This window comes from Nuphar pumila, chromosome 3 (assembly GCF_984573655.1).
Source record: "Nuphar pumila chromosome 3, dmNupPumi1.hap1.1, whole genome shotgun sequence".
In the NCBI taxonomy this organism is placed as follows: Eukaryota; Viridiplantae; Streptophyta; class Magnoliopsida; order Nymphaeales; family Nymphaeaceae; genus Nuphar; species Nuphar pumila.
The window spans coordinates 4,697,022-4,714,563 of record NC_143251.1 but is presented as its reverse complement, the minus strand read 5'-3'; the positions used below and the strand labels follow the sequence as shown (position 1 = coordinate 4,714,563).

The 17,542-nt window shown below is 39.8% G+C and overlaps 1 protein-coding gene across 1 annotated transcript; it reads left to right on the top strand.

Moving 5' to 3' along the window:
- Positions 1 to 1,290: 1,290 nt before the first annotated feature.
- On the top strand, positions 1,291 to 2,761 carry LOC149841706 (putative isoaspartyl peptidase/L-asparaginase 2). The gene is made up of 4 exons (XM_090001125.1): positions 1,291 to 1,452; positions 1,521 to 1,754; positions 1,826 to 1,912; positions 2,139 to 2,761. The coding sequence occupies exons 1-4, from the start codon at positions 1,291 to 1,293 to the stop codon at positions 2,649 to 2,651; spliced, it is 996 nt and encodes a 331-aa protein (XP_089857251.1). The 3' UTR covers positions 2,652 to 2,761.
- The last annotated feature ends 14,781 nt before the right edge of the window (positions 2,762 to 17,542 follow it).

The following is a 17,542-nucleotide window of genomic DNA, read 5'->3' as shown; positions in this document are numbered from 1 at the left end:
TGTCGATCGGCAAACATGATAACCCTGTTTGCGGTTTCTGAGAAATCGAAGAAATCGCAAAGCATCAGACGACCCATGTCGTCGACCGAAAGACCTGCCGGCGACGACTGCCAACACGACACCCAGCCCTGCCCACCCCTGGCTCCGCCACTGGGTGAAACGTCCCAACATCCCAGTTGAATGCGTATTTTCAGTGGGTTATTTTGTTTGCATTTAGCTGTTAATCTTCCTATCTACTTGACACTATTCAATTCAATTTGAATACCGTTTGTCGGGCAGTTAGCTATTCCTATTTATCCGTGTTAACCAACTCCAACTGTTATATGTAGTTTTTGAGTTAAATCTGATTTCTATTTTTGCTTGCTTGAATTGTTAGTAATTTGGTTTAGGACTGGGTTTGTGTTTCACGATTTTTTTCGTCTTGGATTTTAAGCCAAAAGCGTTGTTAGTAGTATGGGTGTGAGACACACACCAACTGTTTGGTGAAATGGCTCACTGACTCAGCTGAACCAGTTTGGTTCAGATTTTTTGGCCACCCATTGTCTTTTTCTAAGGGTCGAGTTCCTATAGTGTTCGCACATTTTAAACAGCGTTTAGGCATCTTTTAGGAGACAATTTGCTGAATTGTTTTGTTCTGTAAATCAGTACTTAAACCGGTCCCTAGTGATGTTAAATAGTTTGAGGATTTCATACATTTAATTCCACTGTCATTGCTACTTGTGCATACTCTTTACAGGATCATCCTTAAGACCATAGCATTGTCCCCGAGACCCAAAGTCTGCCCACCCAACAAAAAACTTCTGGCTCGGCCACTGCACTAAGGCATCATTATTAAAAAGATGGAAGGCATGTTTTATAACAAAAGGTGATGCGTAGAAGCGTCTAAGTGCCCCCCTACTTGGTTGGAGGTGACTTGATCTTCACTTCCTACGTCTCATTGCCAAATCGACAATCTTATCATTCCAACTCATCTCTTCCTTAAACCCTAATTAGCTACTTCAAACCATTCAACTTGGCAGGCACATGACACACTGCCACGTCATCGCGGTAAGGGCAACTTGGTCATTGATGGTCAAAGACCTCTCTCCTGCCTTTTAAGATTCTCTAGGGTTTTGAATTTCCAAAGATGGAGGAACTACCAAGCGGGGGTGTGGAGGACTTACCCACGTGGCAAGCACCAAATTGGTGGAATCCAACTGGAAATTGAAATTTGGCAGTGTGGGTTTTGGAGTCCGGGAGTTATTAAACGGACATAGAGGGGTGGTGATCTTGCGTTGTAGAGAGAGAGAGATGGGCGGTTGGGCGATCGCAGTGCATGGCGGTGCAGGCGTCGATCCAAGGCTTCCTCTCCATCGTCAGGAGGAGGCCAAGCAAATCCTCTCCAACTGCCTCCGCCTGGGAATCTCCGCCCTTCGATCCTCTCTCTCTGCCATCGATGTCGTCGAACTCGTCGTAAGAAACACACCTCTCTCTCTCTCAGTTTGGTATGTGATGTGATGTGATGGTGGTGTCTGTTATAGGTGAGGGAATTGGAGTCGAACCCTTTCTTCAATTCAGGGCGAGGATCGGCGCTGACGTCAAAGGGGACGGTTGAGATGGAGGCGAGCATCATGGACGGTAAGAAGAGAAGGTGCGGCGCCGTCTCTGGCCTCTCCACCGTCAAGAACCCCATCTCCCTCGCCCGCCTCGTCATGGACAAGTCCCCCCACTCCTACCTCGCCTTCTCCGGCGCAGAGGACTTCTCCAGGCAGCAAGTAATCCACAACCCCACATCTCTCTCTATATATATTCCTCTCTCTATATATATCTAAATGTGTGGGTGCAGGGAGTTGAAGTCATGGAAAACGAGTTCTTCATCACCGACGACAATCGATGCATGTTGAAATTGGCCAAGGAAGCCAATAGCATCGTGGTAAGAAGATATTCTCTTGGACAAAACCAATTGGAAATTATGTTTCTTGACAACCATTTGTCTTTTGAAAACAAGCCTACCGACTATATGCGGACAACCTTCTCCGTATCAAAGCATTTACCACCGCTATTCTGTCGGAGAGAGGCAGTATTATAATGTTGGAGATCCGTTTCTTGGTCAGCCATATATATGACTACTGAATAATTAATTGTTGATCATATGACAGTTTGATTACCGGCTACCCATAATGAAGGGACGCGATTCATGCGGTTTTGAGGAAGGAACCGGAGGGATGGAGCAGGCGTTGCAGATGAACGGACTTCCCATCTCCGTCTACTCGCCGGAGACCGTCGGGTGCGTGGCCGTCGATGAGCAGGGGAGGTGCGCGGCTGCGACGTCCACCGGAGGGCTCATGAACAAGATGAGCGGTCGCATCGGCGACTCGCCGCTCATCGGCGCCGGGACCTACGCCTCCACTCTCTGCGCGGTGTCGGCCACCGGCGAGGGCGAGGCCATCATCAGAGCCACGCTCGCCCGGGACGTGTCGGCTCTCATGGAGTACAAAGGGATGGGTCTCAAAGAAGCGGTGGAGTGGGCGATCAAGGAGAGGCTGGAGGAAGGGAAGGGCGGGCTCATCGCGGTTTCGAGCAAGGGGGAGGTCACCTTCGGGTTCAACTGCGTGGGGATGTTCAGGGGCTGTGCTAATGAAGATGGGGTCTTCGAGGTCGGTGTTTGGTAGATTGGGATGCCTTGATGATGCATATCAAGATGAATGCATGGCCACAAGTCGTCAGTCTCATGGTGTACTTGTTTATGCATGCATGCTGAATTGAAAATTGAGAACGTGTGTAATTGCATCACTAATGTATGATTAATATGCTCTTAAGTATTAGCCATGGTCCCCTTGCTTATGCATGTATATGCTTAATGCTTGGTAAATTGAAGATGGGAGAACCTGCACAAGCAGCCTATTTAGACCACCAGAATCAGAACTTGTCTTTTCATACGAGAGAGAGAGAGAGAGAGGGAGAGAGAGAGGTGGTATAATTTGATATTGACTTCTGGATTTGAATATTATGTGAAAAGCTTATGGATTCTTTTTTGCCTTTGCGGAATTGATTTGACTGTGCGCCGTGCTGTAGTTCATAGCTACTTGCAACACGGTTGGGTTCCACTCATGCCCTATGTCAGCCCCAATCTTCATACTCCTCTTAAATGTTATATGCAACATGGTCGATTTAATAAGAATTGATTTTTTATTCGTATTTTTTATGAAAAATGTGACTTTTAAGAACACAAAATTTTGTATTTTGTTAACTGCTGCCTTTTGAATTGCCAAAAAATACTGCACACAATTAGGATCGCTTGACCAAAAGTTTAGGAAACTAAACAATTTAAGAAAGGTGGCGCCTACTACAACCTAAGGTTTGAGAAATTAACTGCCCAAGTTAAAAATTCCCCTTATCCAACGACAAATTGATGTATACTGCCGTCAACTACACTCAAAGCAGGTTATATGTTTTCCACCAGAACATGCAGGTGTGTGTTCTCGGGTTTGAATGAGCGCCACGTATGTAAGCACGTGGGGCTCGTTTCTCCGTGTGTGTTGGCATCACTTAGCATTAGAGTCCGATGTGTTTGCAAAGACTTAAGCACCCTTTCTCGCCATTAACATCATAAAATAATGTTTCGAGTAAAAGACAAAAAGCCCTCCATCCAGAAAGGCAAATCATCATCATTTTTGTCCTAAGAAGTAAACTTCTTGGCTTTAACAAGAGCCCCTCGCAATATGTCTCCCTAAACGTTTCAGATCACCCTTTGACGATGCACCATCTGTTGTAACAAGAGCTTCGATTGATGACACACCCTTTGCCATCGTCTGCTGTCGTCGGAGCACCTTTTGTCATCATCTGCTATCGTCGGAGCACCCTTTGACATCGTCTGTTGCTGTCGGAGCACCCTTTGTCGCCGCTGTCATCTATTATCGTAAGAGAACCCTTTGTCATCGTCTGTTTGTGAGAAATAGTTGAACTACCAGAGAAATCAATATTCTGTCTATTATTCATCATGATACCAGGGTGCAAGCGTCGCACTGAGTAGACAGAGAATAGTGATTTACAACAGAGATAATAGTGACAATGTCGAACTGAGTAGAGTACCGATTTACTGTAGAAATTAGATAAGAGAGTAGCGATTTACAGTAGAAATCAGATCAGAGAGTACCGATTTACAGTAGAAATCAGATCAAAGAGTAACGATTTACAGTAGAAATCAGATAAGAGAGTAGCGATTTACAGTATAAATCAGATAAGAGAGTAAAGATTTATAGTAAAAATCAGATAAAAAAGTAGCGATTTACAGTAAAAATCAGATCAGAGAGTAACAATTTACAGTATAAATCAGATAAGAGAGTAGCGATTTACAGTAGAAATCAGATCAGAGACTAACGATTTACAGTAGAAATCAAATCAAAGAGTAGCGATTTACACTACAAATCAGATTTATACTGTAAATCACTACTCTCTTATCTAATTTTTACTGTAAATCGCTACTTTCTGATCTGATTTTTACTGTAAATCGATACTCTCTAATTTGATTTCTACTGTAAATCGTTACTCTCTGATTTGATTTATATTGTAAATCGCTACTCTCTAATCTGATTTCTACTGTAAATCGCTACTTTCTGATTTGATTTCTACTGTAAATCGCTACTCTCCGATTTGATTTCTACTGTAAATCGTTACTCTCTGATTTCTATTGTAAATCGCTACTATCTAATTTGATTTCTACTGTAAATCGCTACTCTCTGATTTGATTTCTACTGTAAACCGTTACTCTCTTATCTGATTTCTATTGTAAATCGCTACTGTCTGATTTGATTTCTACTGTAAATCGCTACTCTCTTATATGATTTATACTATAAATTGCTCTTTTCAACAGAGAGAGAGTAAAAAAAACTATGACCGCCTAGAGAAAAATTGTATTGCTCTTTTCAATAGTTACAAGAGAGAAATAAAGAATTTATACAAGGACAACAACCCTAAACCTAAACAAGTCAAGTCTGATCCATAAGAAACGGAGTCTCAAACATAAGCCCAAGAAAAAATTGTTTTGGGGGGCGCTGCCCCCCTTGACCCCCGCCTGCTAACCGTGCAACGGGACTCGCATCGAGGGAAACCCCCAGACCCCCCTTCTGTAAGGGAAAAAACTATGAATCAAGCTCCACAACTCATCAGGCAGAACGAGAAGGCAACCATGTGTTGTAACACAAGCTAAAAACAAAAGTGAAACGTGCAAATCTATTTACGGGAAGCAAGAGGACATTTTCATCCAACGCATATCTATCTTACGGGAGGACATTTTCGTCAAAAGCACATCTACCTTTTTTATATGTTATTTTATTATAAAGTCATCGTTGGCAACATTGGCATATGAATTATCACGGGTCCCAAGATATTCCTCCGTACACACAGGAACACACGAATTTGTGTTTCGGGGAGAACACACACCACCCTCTCAACTACAGTGGGGAAAAATCCTCACCTTTTCTCAGCTGGTGCTCGCCCACCACCGGACTCACCTACCCATGGGACACTAGCCCTTGAGAAAGTTCACTCACTGCTCATTGATTTAGAGAAAAAATATTCTACTTGGTGTTCCATTGTAATGAATCTCATCCATTGTTCACTCACAAACTTGTAAAGAAAATTGCTTTCAAAATGAAATCCTTGGGACCACAGTTACTAGAAACTGGATTTGTTGAGTTGGTCGTTGTCCTTTGCTATTGTATTATCTACGCAGCTGGGCAGGGTTGATAAAGGCTGTCAATATATAGCTATCATATTTATGTGATTTTTGCAACACGATTAATTAGAGAACGCTATAAACTTATAAGATCAAAATCCCATAATTGCAACAAATCCAAACCCGACAAGATGAAAAGGGGGAGAATTGGCCGTTCGTGATTCATCTCCCAAATAAAATTAGGATCCCACAATCAGATTCATTTTTTGGAATCAGCTGGGGCTAGCTAAGTGTCATGCTGTCAGTATAGGTGCGCATCTGCAGATGTGTATTGTATCACACTAGAAAATTGATACGACACTGACCTGAATAGACTATTTTTTAATAAATATAAAAATAATTTTAAATTAATTTTTTAAATATTATTTTGATGGTTTTAACACATGTCACACATTCGGATTGACATGCAATATTTTTAATTATTTTTTGGACGATTCAGAATGATACAAAACATCAACACCCAATTAGTGGTGCAACCAGCAGGCAGAAGGGCTTCAAGGATACGCACACCAACCCAAATCACACGCACCCAACCAATCCCCACCTAAATCTAGTAAAATATAGGCTTGAGCTTTCTTCATGATGAAAATTTGCAGAGGAAGTACATTATCTGTAATTTAGGAGTCTTTAGAATCTGAAAAATAAGATTTCTTGTTGATCTTGCTTTCCAATATACAACTTTTTGATCTAACTATAAAAAATAAACAGCTATATAGTTATTTTGGGTAAAATGGATTAGGGAAAAATGTTTGATCCTCTCTTTTGTCTGACATTTTGATGGACGGTTGCATGATTCCAAAGGGAGGGATCACCCTTTACTTTTCGAAAAGCCAAATTGGATGCTATTTAAACAAGAATAACAGGGACCATTCGGTCAGCTGATCGGATGGTCTACAGAAGACTGGTTCGACCAGCCCCAAAACAATGGTTGTCGAACGAACACATCTATATATATATATATATATATATATATATATATATATATAGAAAGAGAGAAATAAAAACATATCAGTTTGAAAACGTACCAACCCTACCCATTAAGATTTTTAGGTGTTTTTTTGAAATTCTAACTTTACAGTTACTAGAAATTGACCTTTTGATCATTTATTTTCGATGGAAATAATAGTATTTGAAGCCTCCAAAATTTATGAAAATTGTAGACCATTGATTTTTGAACCTTATAAAAACCTATCCAAGAATCAAAATCAAATTATTCAAGTGTCAATTTCTAGTAAATCAATCATGCCCAACACATATGTAAGGTCAGAATTTAAAAAAAACACCCAAAATTGTCAGTCTCAAGCAATCTCGTATCATTTGATAGGGATGCAGTAAGGTAGACTACCCTATATATATGTATATTTTATAATCAATGTTGTCAGTATCAGCCCTGAACTGTTTGGCAGCCAATTCAGCTTTATCGGCCAATACCAATACTGATAACATTTATTATAATGGTTGATATATTAGAGTTCTTTCGATTTAAGAGGAATAATTGAGTGCATATTATGCTAATTTGTTGATGTTCATTGGTTCTGCATGGTGGGTTAATTGGTGGATTTTTATGGCAATCACAAAATCTAGAAATTTTTAGATATCATTAGGGTTTTTGGTGCAATCGAAGTGTGTGCTTATTTGGACAACTTGATTAAAGTTCTGTCACGGTTAAGGCCGAGGCTTTATGTGAACTTGGTGTTGTTTGGCATGTTGCCCAAAACATGCTTTTCATTTATGGACAACATGCCGTTTAGGGTTTAAAATGACCAATCTATCAAGCTACTCATGGTTCCTGACCATATCTGTCCACATGGGCCTGCCTCTATAATACGTTTTTTTTTCTAAGATTGTTCCTGTGTTGATTAATGCCCAATTGTTCCTATGTGTTGATTAATGCAACACCAAAATGTATAATGGTGATGATGGCTATGTCTGTCGCCAATGATGCAACAAACCGTTTTTAAAAATGGTTTTGTAAATTAGTGGTGACTGCTTAAACGCCATTGTTCTAATACTATAGTGACAAGTTTCAGCCATCACTAATGTGAATAGTGCCACCAGCAATCGGTACACAGTATGTTGCGACTGCGATTGACGATGACCAACCCCTTTAGTAACGACCGCCACTACAAGAAAAATGTTAATTAGCCTTAGAAATTTACGATGAATTATTTTCATCACAAATTTACGACGGATTAGCTAGAGAAAACTAGTCGTTCTTAAAATTGAAATTAATTACGGAATTAGCGATGGAAAAATTCTATCTCAAAATCTGCCGCTAATTAGCGACAGATTAGCAATGGAAACGTTCTATCTCAAAATCTGCCGCAACTTCGCGATGGATGAGCGAAAATATTTTTTCGTTGCTACTCCATCGCTAATTTATGGCGGTGTTTGAGACAGAATGTTTTCATCGCTAATCCGTTGCTACTTTCCGATATAAAATGACCAACTAGGGTGCAAAATTCTCTCCTCCCCCTGCTCTCTCTCTCCCCTCTTTCGCTGATCTTTCCCGCGCTGCTCACCTTCTCCATTCCCACTCTTCGGCGAACCACCATCCAACAACTCCCTCCCCCTCTCGTGCAACTCTCCCCCTCTCTTTGTGATTGCTTCCCGCCTATCCGACCTACGAGCTCCGACCTACAGCTCGTCGGAGACCTCGTCGGCCACCTCTCTTTCTCCTCCATCGCTCATTCCCCCTCTATTGCCCCTTTCCCTCAGGTGAGCCCTCTCTCTCGCTCACTGTATTCCGGCCACCCAATGCTGGCGACCCCCACTCCGCGTCTGGCCCACTCAGGTGATCTCTTACCCCCTCTCTGTTGTCTTCTTCTTCATTTTCTTTCTTCATCTTTCTTCTCGTCTCTCTTCTCCTTCTTTGATTGTTTGCGACAGAGGGGAGGGCGCCGCTGCCCTCCCGACCCCTCACTTGCTCTGGGTCGGGCTCAGGAAAGCCCACCCCCTCGCTTTCTCCCTCTTCTCATTTGACAGGGGAGGGGCTTGCCCCCCTTTGGCACCAACCAGAGGGCATTGGCCCTCCGGCTTCCCTTTTCTCCCCCCTTGTTTGGCAGGGTCAGGCTCGGGTTGGGCTTGACCAGGTTGTCGAGTCCACCCCCGCCCCAAGCTGATTTACTCATTCTTTCTTACAAGCCCCTAGTCTGCAAGCGCTGCAGAGTTGTGTTGAACCTCTACACACGGGTGGACTACCAGAAGAACTCATTCTCGGGTTTGTACGCCGGCATCAACGAGAACAATCTCTCGACTGAGCTCTTCCCCATGTATAACATGGTCGAGTATCAGCTTAATCGGGGAAGGCCTAATTGGAGTAGTGGGCAGTTTCCATCTTCCTCCTCTTCGTTTTCCTCTCCATACGCGGGCAACGAGTTTAGTTCGAGGTTTGGAGGGCCTGCTTTCGTGTTCGTTGTGGACACGACGACTGTAGAGGAGGAATTTCATGTTTTGAAGAGGGAGATATTGCATGTGGTAACTCAATTGCCGGATAATTATTTGGTGGAATTGGTTAGTTTTGGGTCGATGGTGCACGTGCATGTGGTATGATCTTTTCGATTGCATGCTCATGTTTTTGGGTTTTTCTGAATCAATTAGTTTTCTTTGAATGCTTTAGAGTGTGAGTTGATGTTCGCTTCTGGTTTCTGAATTAGTTTGAATGCTTGCAAAGCTAATATATTGGATATTAGGAAGTACATGGGAAGAATACTGTTTGGATTATTCGCTTGAGTTGAATTGATGGTTTTTAAGAAGAGCTATTGACTATCTTTGGAAGTTTGAAATATTGATCTGAATTGGTTATTTATGAATGGTGGAGGAAACTTTAGTTTGTTGCTCTAGTTTTACATGGAGTTGATGGGTAGTTTGAATTTTATGATTGATGGATTTGGTATTATGTTATTTTGGTATAGGTATTTGAACGATGCTTACTTGGCAATAGAACTTGGTCCTCTGATGTAATCTAATGGGCAAACTTTCTTTTGAAGAGTACCATATACTAAGAGTTTTTTTTTTCATGTAGGTTTTGCATGTTAGAAATATTATGCAAATTCAAACAATTGGTAGTTTTCAGAACATTTACAAGACTTGTTCAAGATCGACTCCTTTGATGATTAATGCTAGTATGTTTGATCGACTTTGATACACTCAATGTGCCATGTCTCTCATGAAACTTCCTAATTTTCTTGAGGATTTCAAAAATCTTACTTCTTTCATATGAGCTAGTGAAATACATCTTGTAATACATACCACATCACTTTCTTATATGCACTATCTATTTTAACATTATATTTTGCATATCATATTACATTTCATGCATACTTAGCATATACATGCACATATCATGCATAGTTATAAAACTGATTCATGTAGGACCTTTAAATCTTTACATTTTATGCATATGTCATGCCCATGAATGTCATTCTAAGATCAAGAGTTATGCAACTGATCCAAATAACATTTTTATTTGTTAAAATATGGTTCATGGAGGTCATAGTGGTCGAACACCCACTGATCGATGACCAAGTGGAGGTTGTGGGACAACATTAGGTAGATGTCTTTGTGTTATATTTAAATATAGGCATTCATTATGTTTTTGCTTATATGTTGATATACAAATTATTACTTGTTAATCATCTTTATAAAATTTCAGCTCAGTGATCGTCAGTCTCAGCCTTCGTCTTCACGTACAGCTTCAATAGGTATATCATTTAAATAATTATATACTTGATTAGTTTAAATATGCATTATATGAATTTCTAACTCATTGTTCTATAGATGATGTTTCGCCTGCACATGACTCACTTACACCAGCTACTCATACACATCACGAGTCAACGCCGATTGGTACGTATAGTTTCGTAATGGTTAAAGTTATTTGCTCAACATGTAGATAGAATGTGTACATGAATTTTTTTTTTTGTACAATAGTCCAAGAGAGTCATACGGATGTTGGGTCTTCTCAGTTTGACACACGACGACTCATTTAAATAGTGTATATCGATAGTCGACCATAAGTATTTCATTGTCACTTGTCCAATACTTATCTTATAAATAGTGTATATCGATAGTCAGTTGTTAATGTGTACTAATTCATATGCAGTACGAGGTTCAAGCCACAAGAAGTGATTCGAGAAATTAAGATGTCACTAGTTAAGCATCTTTTAGGACCAGTCGCTCAATGAAAAGAGTACCCGAATGAGGTGTTGAACAGATTATGGTCCTCATTCATGGTATACAATCGTTTATCATAGCTAATGCGAAGGAGGAGCATGACACGAGGCTAGTGTGGCAGAAGGTGACTGTCAGTCGATTTGCTGACATGCTTCACAATATGAAGACTGCAACAATAAAAGTAGTTGATGGGATAGATGATTCACTGCATGACCCTTTTACTATCAAGACATATTATTGGGATATAATGTGCGATGCATGGGCGAGCCATAAATTTTGAAACCATTAAGCAAAAGCTGCATAGAACCGAGCGAAGATACTCGATGCCCATCTAGACACAAGTGATTCTAGACTTTTGAGAGTCACTAGAAGAAAATGGTAACTTATCAATATATATTATCAAATTTATAAGTATTTCTACATACTTTCTAATTGATTCTTTTATCATTTAACCTTATAAGAAGCCAAAAAAGGAGGCAATGTGCCTTACAAGAATGTATTTGTTGAAACACATAAATGTACGAGCACGGGTGAGTTTGTATCAGAGAAGGCAAAAAGGACAATGGTATGTATTTATTATATTAATAAACATTTTAATATACAAGTTACCATGAATTATATTATCATAAAGATTATAATTATTAATTCATACTATAATCATTACTTTGTAGGAGTCATACGAGCAACAGATGGTAGAGCGATGACTCTACTCAGCATCCGCCTTTTGATCCTGCATCATGGGTGGCTGCAACCAGTGAACCAAAAAAAGGTCGTGTGTTAGGGTTTAGGAGTAATATGAACACCACAACAGTCATTGCCTCCTCCAGCCAGGGCTCTCAGAGTTCTCTCGCCAGCATCAACTCTCAACATCTGATTGACCCTGTTATTTCTTGGGATGGTATCCGTCAGCTTCTTCAGGACACAATACGTGACTTTTTACATGAAGTCATTCCCAACCTTTTCCATAATGAGTTATGCAACTTTTTTCGGGATAGGAGAACTTTGTCTGCCTTCAACATGAGCTCCGGTGCCCGTCAGGTACGTATAACGTTATATTTCAATACATATCTAAAGTTCCATGCCGTTAGATTTCAATACATATATGTCTATAATATTTTATTATGTCATTAGTTTTTAGGGACTCTACATATACTGTTTGTTGGCCTCTGAATTCTGTTAATGTCCTTCACTTTATTGTTAGTCTATGTGTCATTCAGGCATGTTACTTTGATTGCCTTAGATTAGGTGCATTGCATATAATTTATTTCATTATATTTTGTTTATCAATACTAATATTTCAGTTCTCTTTTAGGATGCTGGAGATGATCAACGTAGAGGAGTTGATAGAGGCATGAATGGAGGGGTAGATCGAGACAATAAAGAGGATGATGCTCCAAATCTTGGCGATGAATAGCTTCATGTGTTGAATTTATTTTACGTACTTGTTGTTTCAAACGAAACTCTTTGTATATGTTTACCTACTTGTTAAATTTGTTTCACTTATAACTTGTATTAAATTTGTTTCACTTACTTTGTATATGTATTTTTTTATGTGTACTTTTTCTATTATACACAGGTTATATAAATTGTATAACGAGAATTTTTTTTTCGATATTTATATTTCAAACAAAATTATTTTATTTTGTTTTTTAATTTTATGATGAATTAGCGACAAATATTATCTGTCTTAAAAACTGAATCAACTGATGTTTTGAGACAGAATGTAATCTATCGCTAATTTGTTGCCAAATTGATGACTGAATTTAGAGATGGATACATATTCATCATTAAATTTTTGTGATAGATTGGTGACAGATATGTATCTGTCGCAAAACCAATTCAGTGCTTATTTAACAATGGACTCGTGACGGATCATGGCATTCGCTAATCCGTTGCAAATTATAGATGGAAGTAGCAACATATCGATTCTATCGCTAATTAGCGACCAAGAAATTACGATGGATGTTATCCATCGCTAAGCCGTCACCAATTCGTTGCTAAACAGTTCAACGATGAATTTGCGACAGATTAACGTTTGATAGCATTTGTCGCTAATCCGCAGAATTCTTATAGTGCGCTCATGTCGTCACTAGCCAAATATATATGGTGCATTCTCTCGTAAGGTTGAGAAACAAGCTGAGCAACTTGTGGCTTGGCTTAGTTCAGCTCACCATAAACTCGTTCATGTAGCTGAAGAACCGAGCCCTGAGCAGCTCGTAGGGTGCTCTCTAGGTTCAACTCGTGTAAGCTCATAACAATGTAAGATATAGAATTTAGGTGTGTATTTATCTCAAAGCATGTGAAAGAGTGGTGTGAGGCTCAAAGCCCATGTCACAAAATTAACTTTCATGCAATGAGAAAGGTTCTTTGCACCAAACGAGAGAGAGAGAGAGATTGAAAATTAATGTAAAAAAATGAGAATAATTAATTAAATATACTATAAGGTTTATGGGCTAGAGTTTATGAGATATTAAATATTTTAAAAAAATAGTTTTGGTCCTTTTGTAAGATAAATCTTTATCTGAAAGTGAAAGTGGTGCTTTGCACAAGAGAGAGAGAGAGAGAGAGAGAGAACTGGTAACCTTCTATTCAAACCTTTCATGATATCATCAATGAACGACCATTAAATTTTCTAAAAATAGATCCGGTCACTATTCTAAGCAACCACTAGACTCAAAAATCAAAAACTTCTTAGGCAAGCAAACAAACAAAATTTCTAAAGAAAAAAAGACTAAATAGGACTCATACAAAATCATTTTTGTGATGCCTAGTCGCTACTAGGGGTGGCAAAATCTGACACGACCTGCCAACCCACTTCTTAGACGGGTTTGGGTTTGGGTTTGGCTTAAACGGGTTTGTGTCGTAAACGGGTCGACCCGCCTAACCCGTTTATTAAATGGGTCAGGTTCGTGTTAGGGGTATGCCAACCCGCCAACCCGTTTGACCCGTTTATACGAACCCGTCAACCCGCAACTCGTTTATATTTAAATGATTCTTTTGATAATTAAATTCGCAACCCGTTTGTAATCCAAACTGGTAATCGTGTTGACCCATTTTAAATATACATGACACTTTTAAATATTTAAAACCTCACCCTGCAGAGGTAACAAAACTTGAGAGCAATAAGATTAAATGTGAGAGAGAGAAAGATGCAGAAAGTTAATCGCAAAGGTGATAAGACTTGAGAGCAATAACATTAAATATTCTCATCTGAAAAAAACATTATTTTTTTTAACATCAAATAAAGTTAAAAGTATAACTCTTTTTAATTTCTTCTTACTTAAAATAACCCCCTTTCTTATTTCCTGCTTACAACATCTTTTAACGAAGAGATATAATCGTGTCGGGTCGACCCGACCCGTTTATTAAACGGGTTAACCGTGTCGGGTCGGGTTACCCGTTTAATAAATGGGTTGTGTTCGTGTTTGCCACACCTGACCCGTTTAATAAACAGGTTGGGTTCATGTTGAGGTGTTCTGACCTGCCAACCCGCCGACCCGATACAATTGCCACCCCTAGTCGCTACATATCCATATTATTCCCAATGGGTTAGATCCATCCCCTCAACCAACCGATGCCCAACTTGATTTTGGTGACAGAGAAAAAACATATTGTGCTTAGCATGATCATAGTGGAATGAAAATTATGTTTAACACTGGTTATTCAAAGAAATGCATTGCCTTCAATACAAGAATTGGGCAGCACTACAAAGAAATGTGGGGTAGAAAAAAAGAGGATGCTGAGCAGTGGATCGGGGAAAATGGACCTCTGTCCCACCTTGCTCTATTTGGACCGGGGATGGAGGACATGAAAGAGGGATGGAGGTGAGGATGGAGGTTAGGGATGGACTTGCACTTTTCCCCGCCCTGCCCCATCCCTATCTTTAATCCCTATCTTGCCCCGCCCTGCCGCATCCTCGATCCTTCTTTAGCGATGGCAATGGACCGAAGGAAAATGGGGCCCCTCCCCACCTTGCCCCGTTTGGACCGAGGATGGACAACATGAAATGGGGATGGAGGTTAAAATCAAAAACCCGTGCGAAAATGGAGGGGATGAAGGGCAGAATTTTGAGACGGGGCATGGGTGGAGGAGACCTTGTCCACTGCCCCCGCCCCGATCCACTGCCATCCAGAGAAGTGAAGAAAGGATTAAAATGCAGTTGGTAAAATGCATAACATTTAGTGATAAAAGTATGGAAAAAAGGTAAGGGACAAACATTGGCATGAGAGAGAGAGAGAGCTGAAAATGGAGGAGATAAAATAGGAGAGTAGTTTGAGTTTTTTTTTTCTTCAAATTGATGACTTAGCGAGTGGAGGTTAGAGTGGGTGAATGCGTGGAAACTGAAAATGGAGAGAAAAATTAAGAGAGTAGCTTTTATTTTCTATTTTTTATTAATTTATATTGTCATATTTCATAGTGGTAACTTATATAAGGGTACATGTAAGTGGGAAGTTAGGGAGAGAAAGAGGGGTAGGGGGAAGGTTGAGTGTGAGATCTCTTTATTTTATTGCTGCCCCCTAATTTAGGGCCAAGTCTGGAGCGGTTGCTATTGTGCCTTTCTATATAAAAGAGATTTTTTTACACGAGCCAGCTCGTGCCTCGGTTCAGCTGTCTCGAGTTCGGCTCAGGATCAAGCTTGGCTTGCCTACATACAAGCACGAGCAGAGCTCGAGCTAAGTTAAATGGTAAACGAGCCAAAATTAAATAAGGTAGGCTCGGCTAGTTCAGCTTGTTTACCAGCCCTACTCTGGGAGAAGAAAAACGCCTATTCATATGGTGGTCAAGGCAGCGAAGGAAAGGCTGGAAGAGAAAACTGAGGGTAAGGTGTGAGAAAGAGAGAGAGGGAGCACTAGTTTGGTAAAAATGTTTTCACTTCTTAAATCATTGTTGGAGTTATTTTTAGCATCTTCTGGATTGATTCTAGATGTTCATTAAAAAGGGTAGAACAGCAATTTCATATACCACATCACGATTCCTGTCAATAGGGATGGCAGTGGACTGGGACTGGGGCGGGGGACAAGCGTCTCAAAATTCCGCCCTCTATTCCCGTTTCATGTCTTTCATTCCCAGTTCAAACAGGTTCAGGTGGGTCGGGGCCCTGTTTCTCTCTGGTCCACTGCCATTCTTAAAGGTATTTTAATTATTTTACTAACAGGGATCAAGAGCGGAGCGGAACGGGGCGAGGCGGGAGAAAGCTTAAGTTCATCTCTGCCTCCATCTCCCAATGGGTTTTGATCCCCATTTCATGTCCTCCATCCCTGGTCTAAACGGGGCAAAGCGGGGCGGGGCCCTGTTTTCTCCAAGTCCACTGCCATCTCTACCCGTCAACTGTCTTAGGCGATCGGCTATTTGAGAGGTAGTTTTTTAACTCAGGCGTTTTAAATATAGTTTGCCAAACGTTAGGCGTGTGTTTGTAAATAGTCCAAACGTTGAGTTCGTTTTTGTAAATTGTTTAATATGGCAATTTATCTTTCCAAGATCTATCGTGTCTCATAATTTTACACATTTGCAAAAATTGTGAAGCACTTTATCGCTTGGCAAGAAACTTTGGGCAAAAGGATTTCTTTTAATGGGTATATATTTAATATAATCATTTGTACGTAGAATAGTTGCAATCTCGTAGCCTAAATTGTTTTTACCTGGTAGAAGTGTTCATTATGGTCGGTTTAATAGAAATCAACCCTTAGGTAATATTTTTTTGACAAAAAAAAAACACAAATTTTTGAGTGAAAAAAATCAATGCATTCACAACCATAGATTTTTGGATAGCTGAAAAATCCTGTACACAAGTTCGATTTTTTTTTTTTTAAAGCAAGCTGAGGTTAGGCAGACCCCTACCAGTTATACCATTGGGTTTTGAACCTGCAACGTCCCAACACAAGGTGACTTGCACTAGCTATTCCTTCTACGGCTGGTTACAAGTTGGAATCTGGTGATATAAAAGCTGGCCCCACTAATAAAAACATATCTATGATCTTAGATATAAGAAAAAAATAAAAAAATAGAAAAAAGTGTTTGCTAAGTCGTTTGTAAATACAATTGATTCTAGGAAACATGTACCCTTTTTTAATATAGGATATTTAAGTAATTTTTCATTGAAAAAATGATTTACATGTTTGAACACTTCCTCGCTCCTATGCATGTTTTAGCAAAACTCAACTTAAAATGTGTCATTTTTAATTAAGGAAAAAGTGTTAGATACTTCAAGTATAATGTACCATGTACTACAAACTATCCATTGCTTCACATTTTCTTGTTTTTTTTTTAATGAATCAAAACTTATAAATATGATATATATGGTTCTCTTAGTAAAAAAAAATGTTTTACATCCTAAAAGTGCTTTATAAAGAGATTTTCTAAGAACTACAAAATTCAATGGTATACAATGCCTCGACATTTTAATAAAAAAATCATATTTTTACATTGAAACCACTCTATCCAAAGTGCATTTCCTCGCAAATGGACCATGTTGAACACATTCTTAGGGTAAAGTCTGCAGCTAAAGAGTACCATACTCTAGAGTGTAGCCATTGTTTTTCCTTCAATTAAAACCAAAAAACAAAATGAAACTATAGGTGGTCATCGAGCCGGGTGCCCGACAGGCCATCGGATACCCGGCCTATATCGGGTCGAGCTCGGACTGCAATTTGC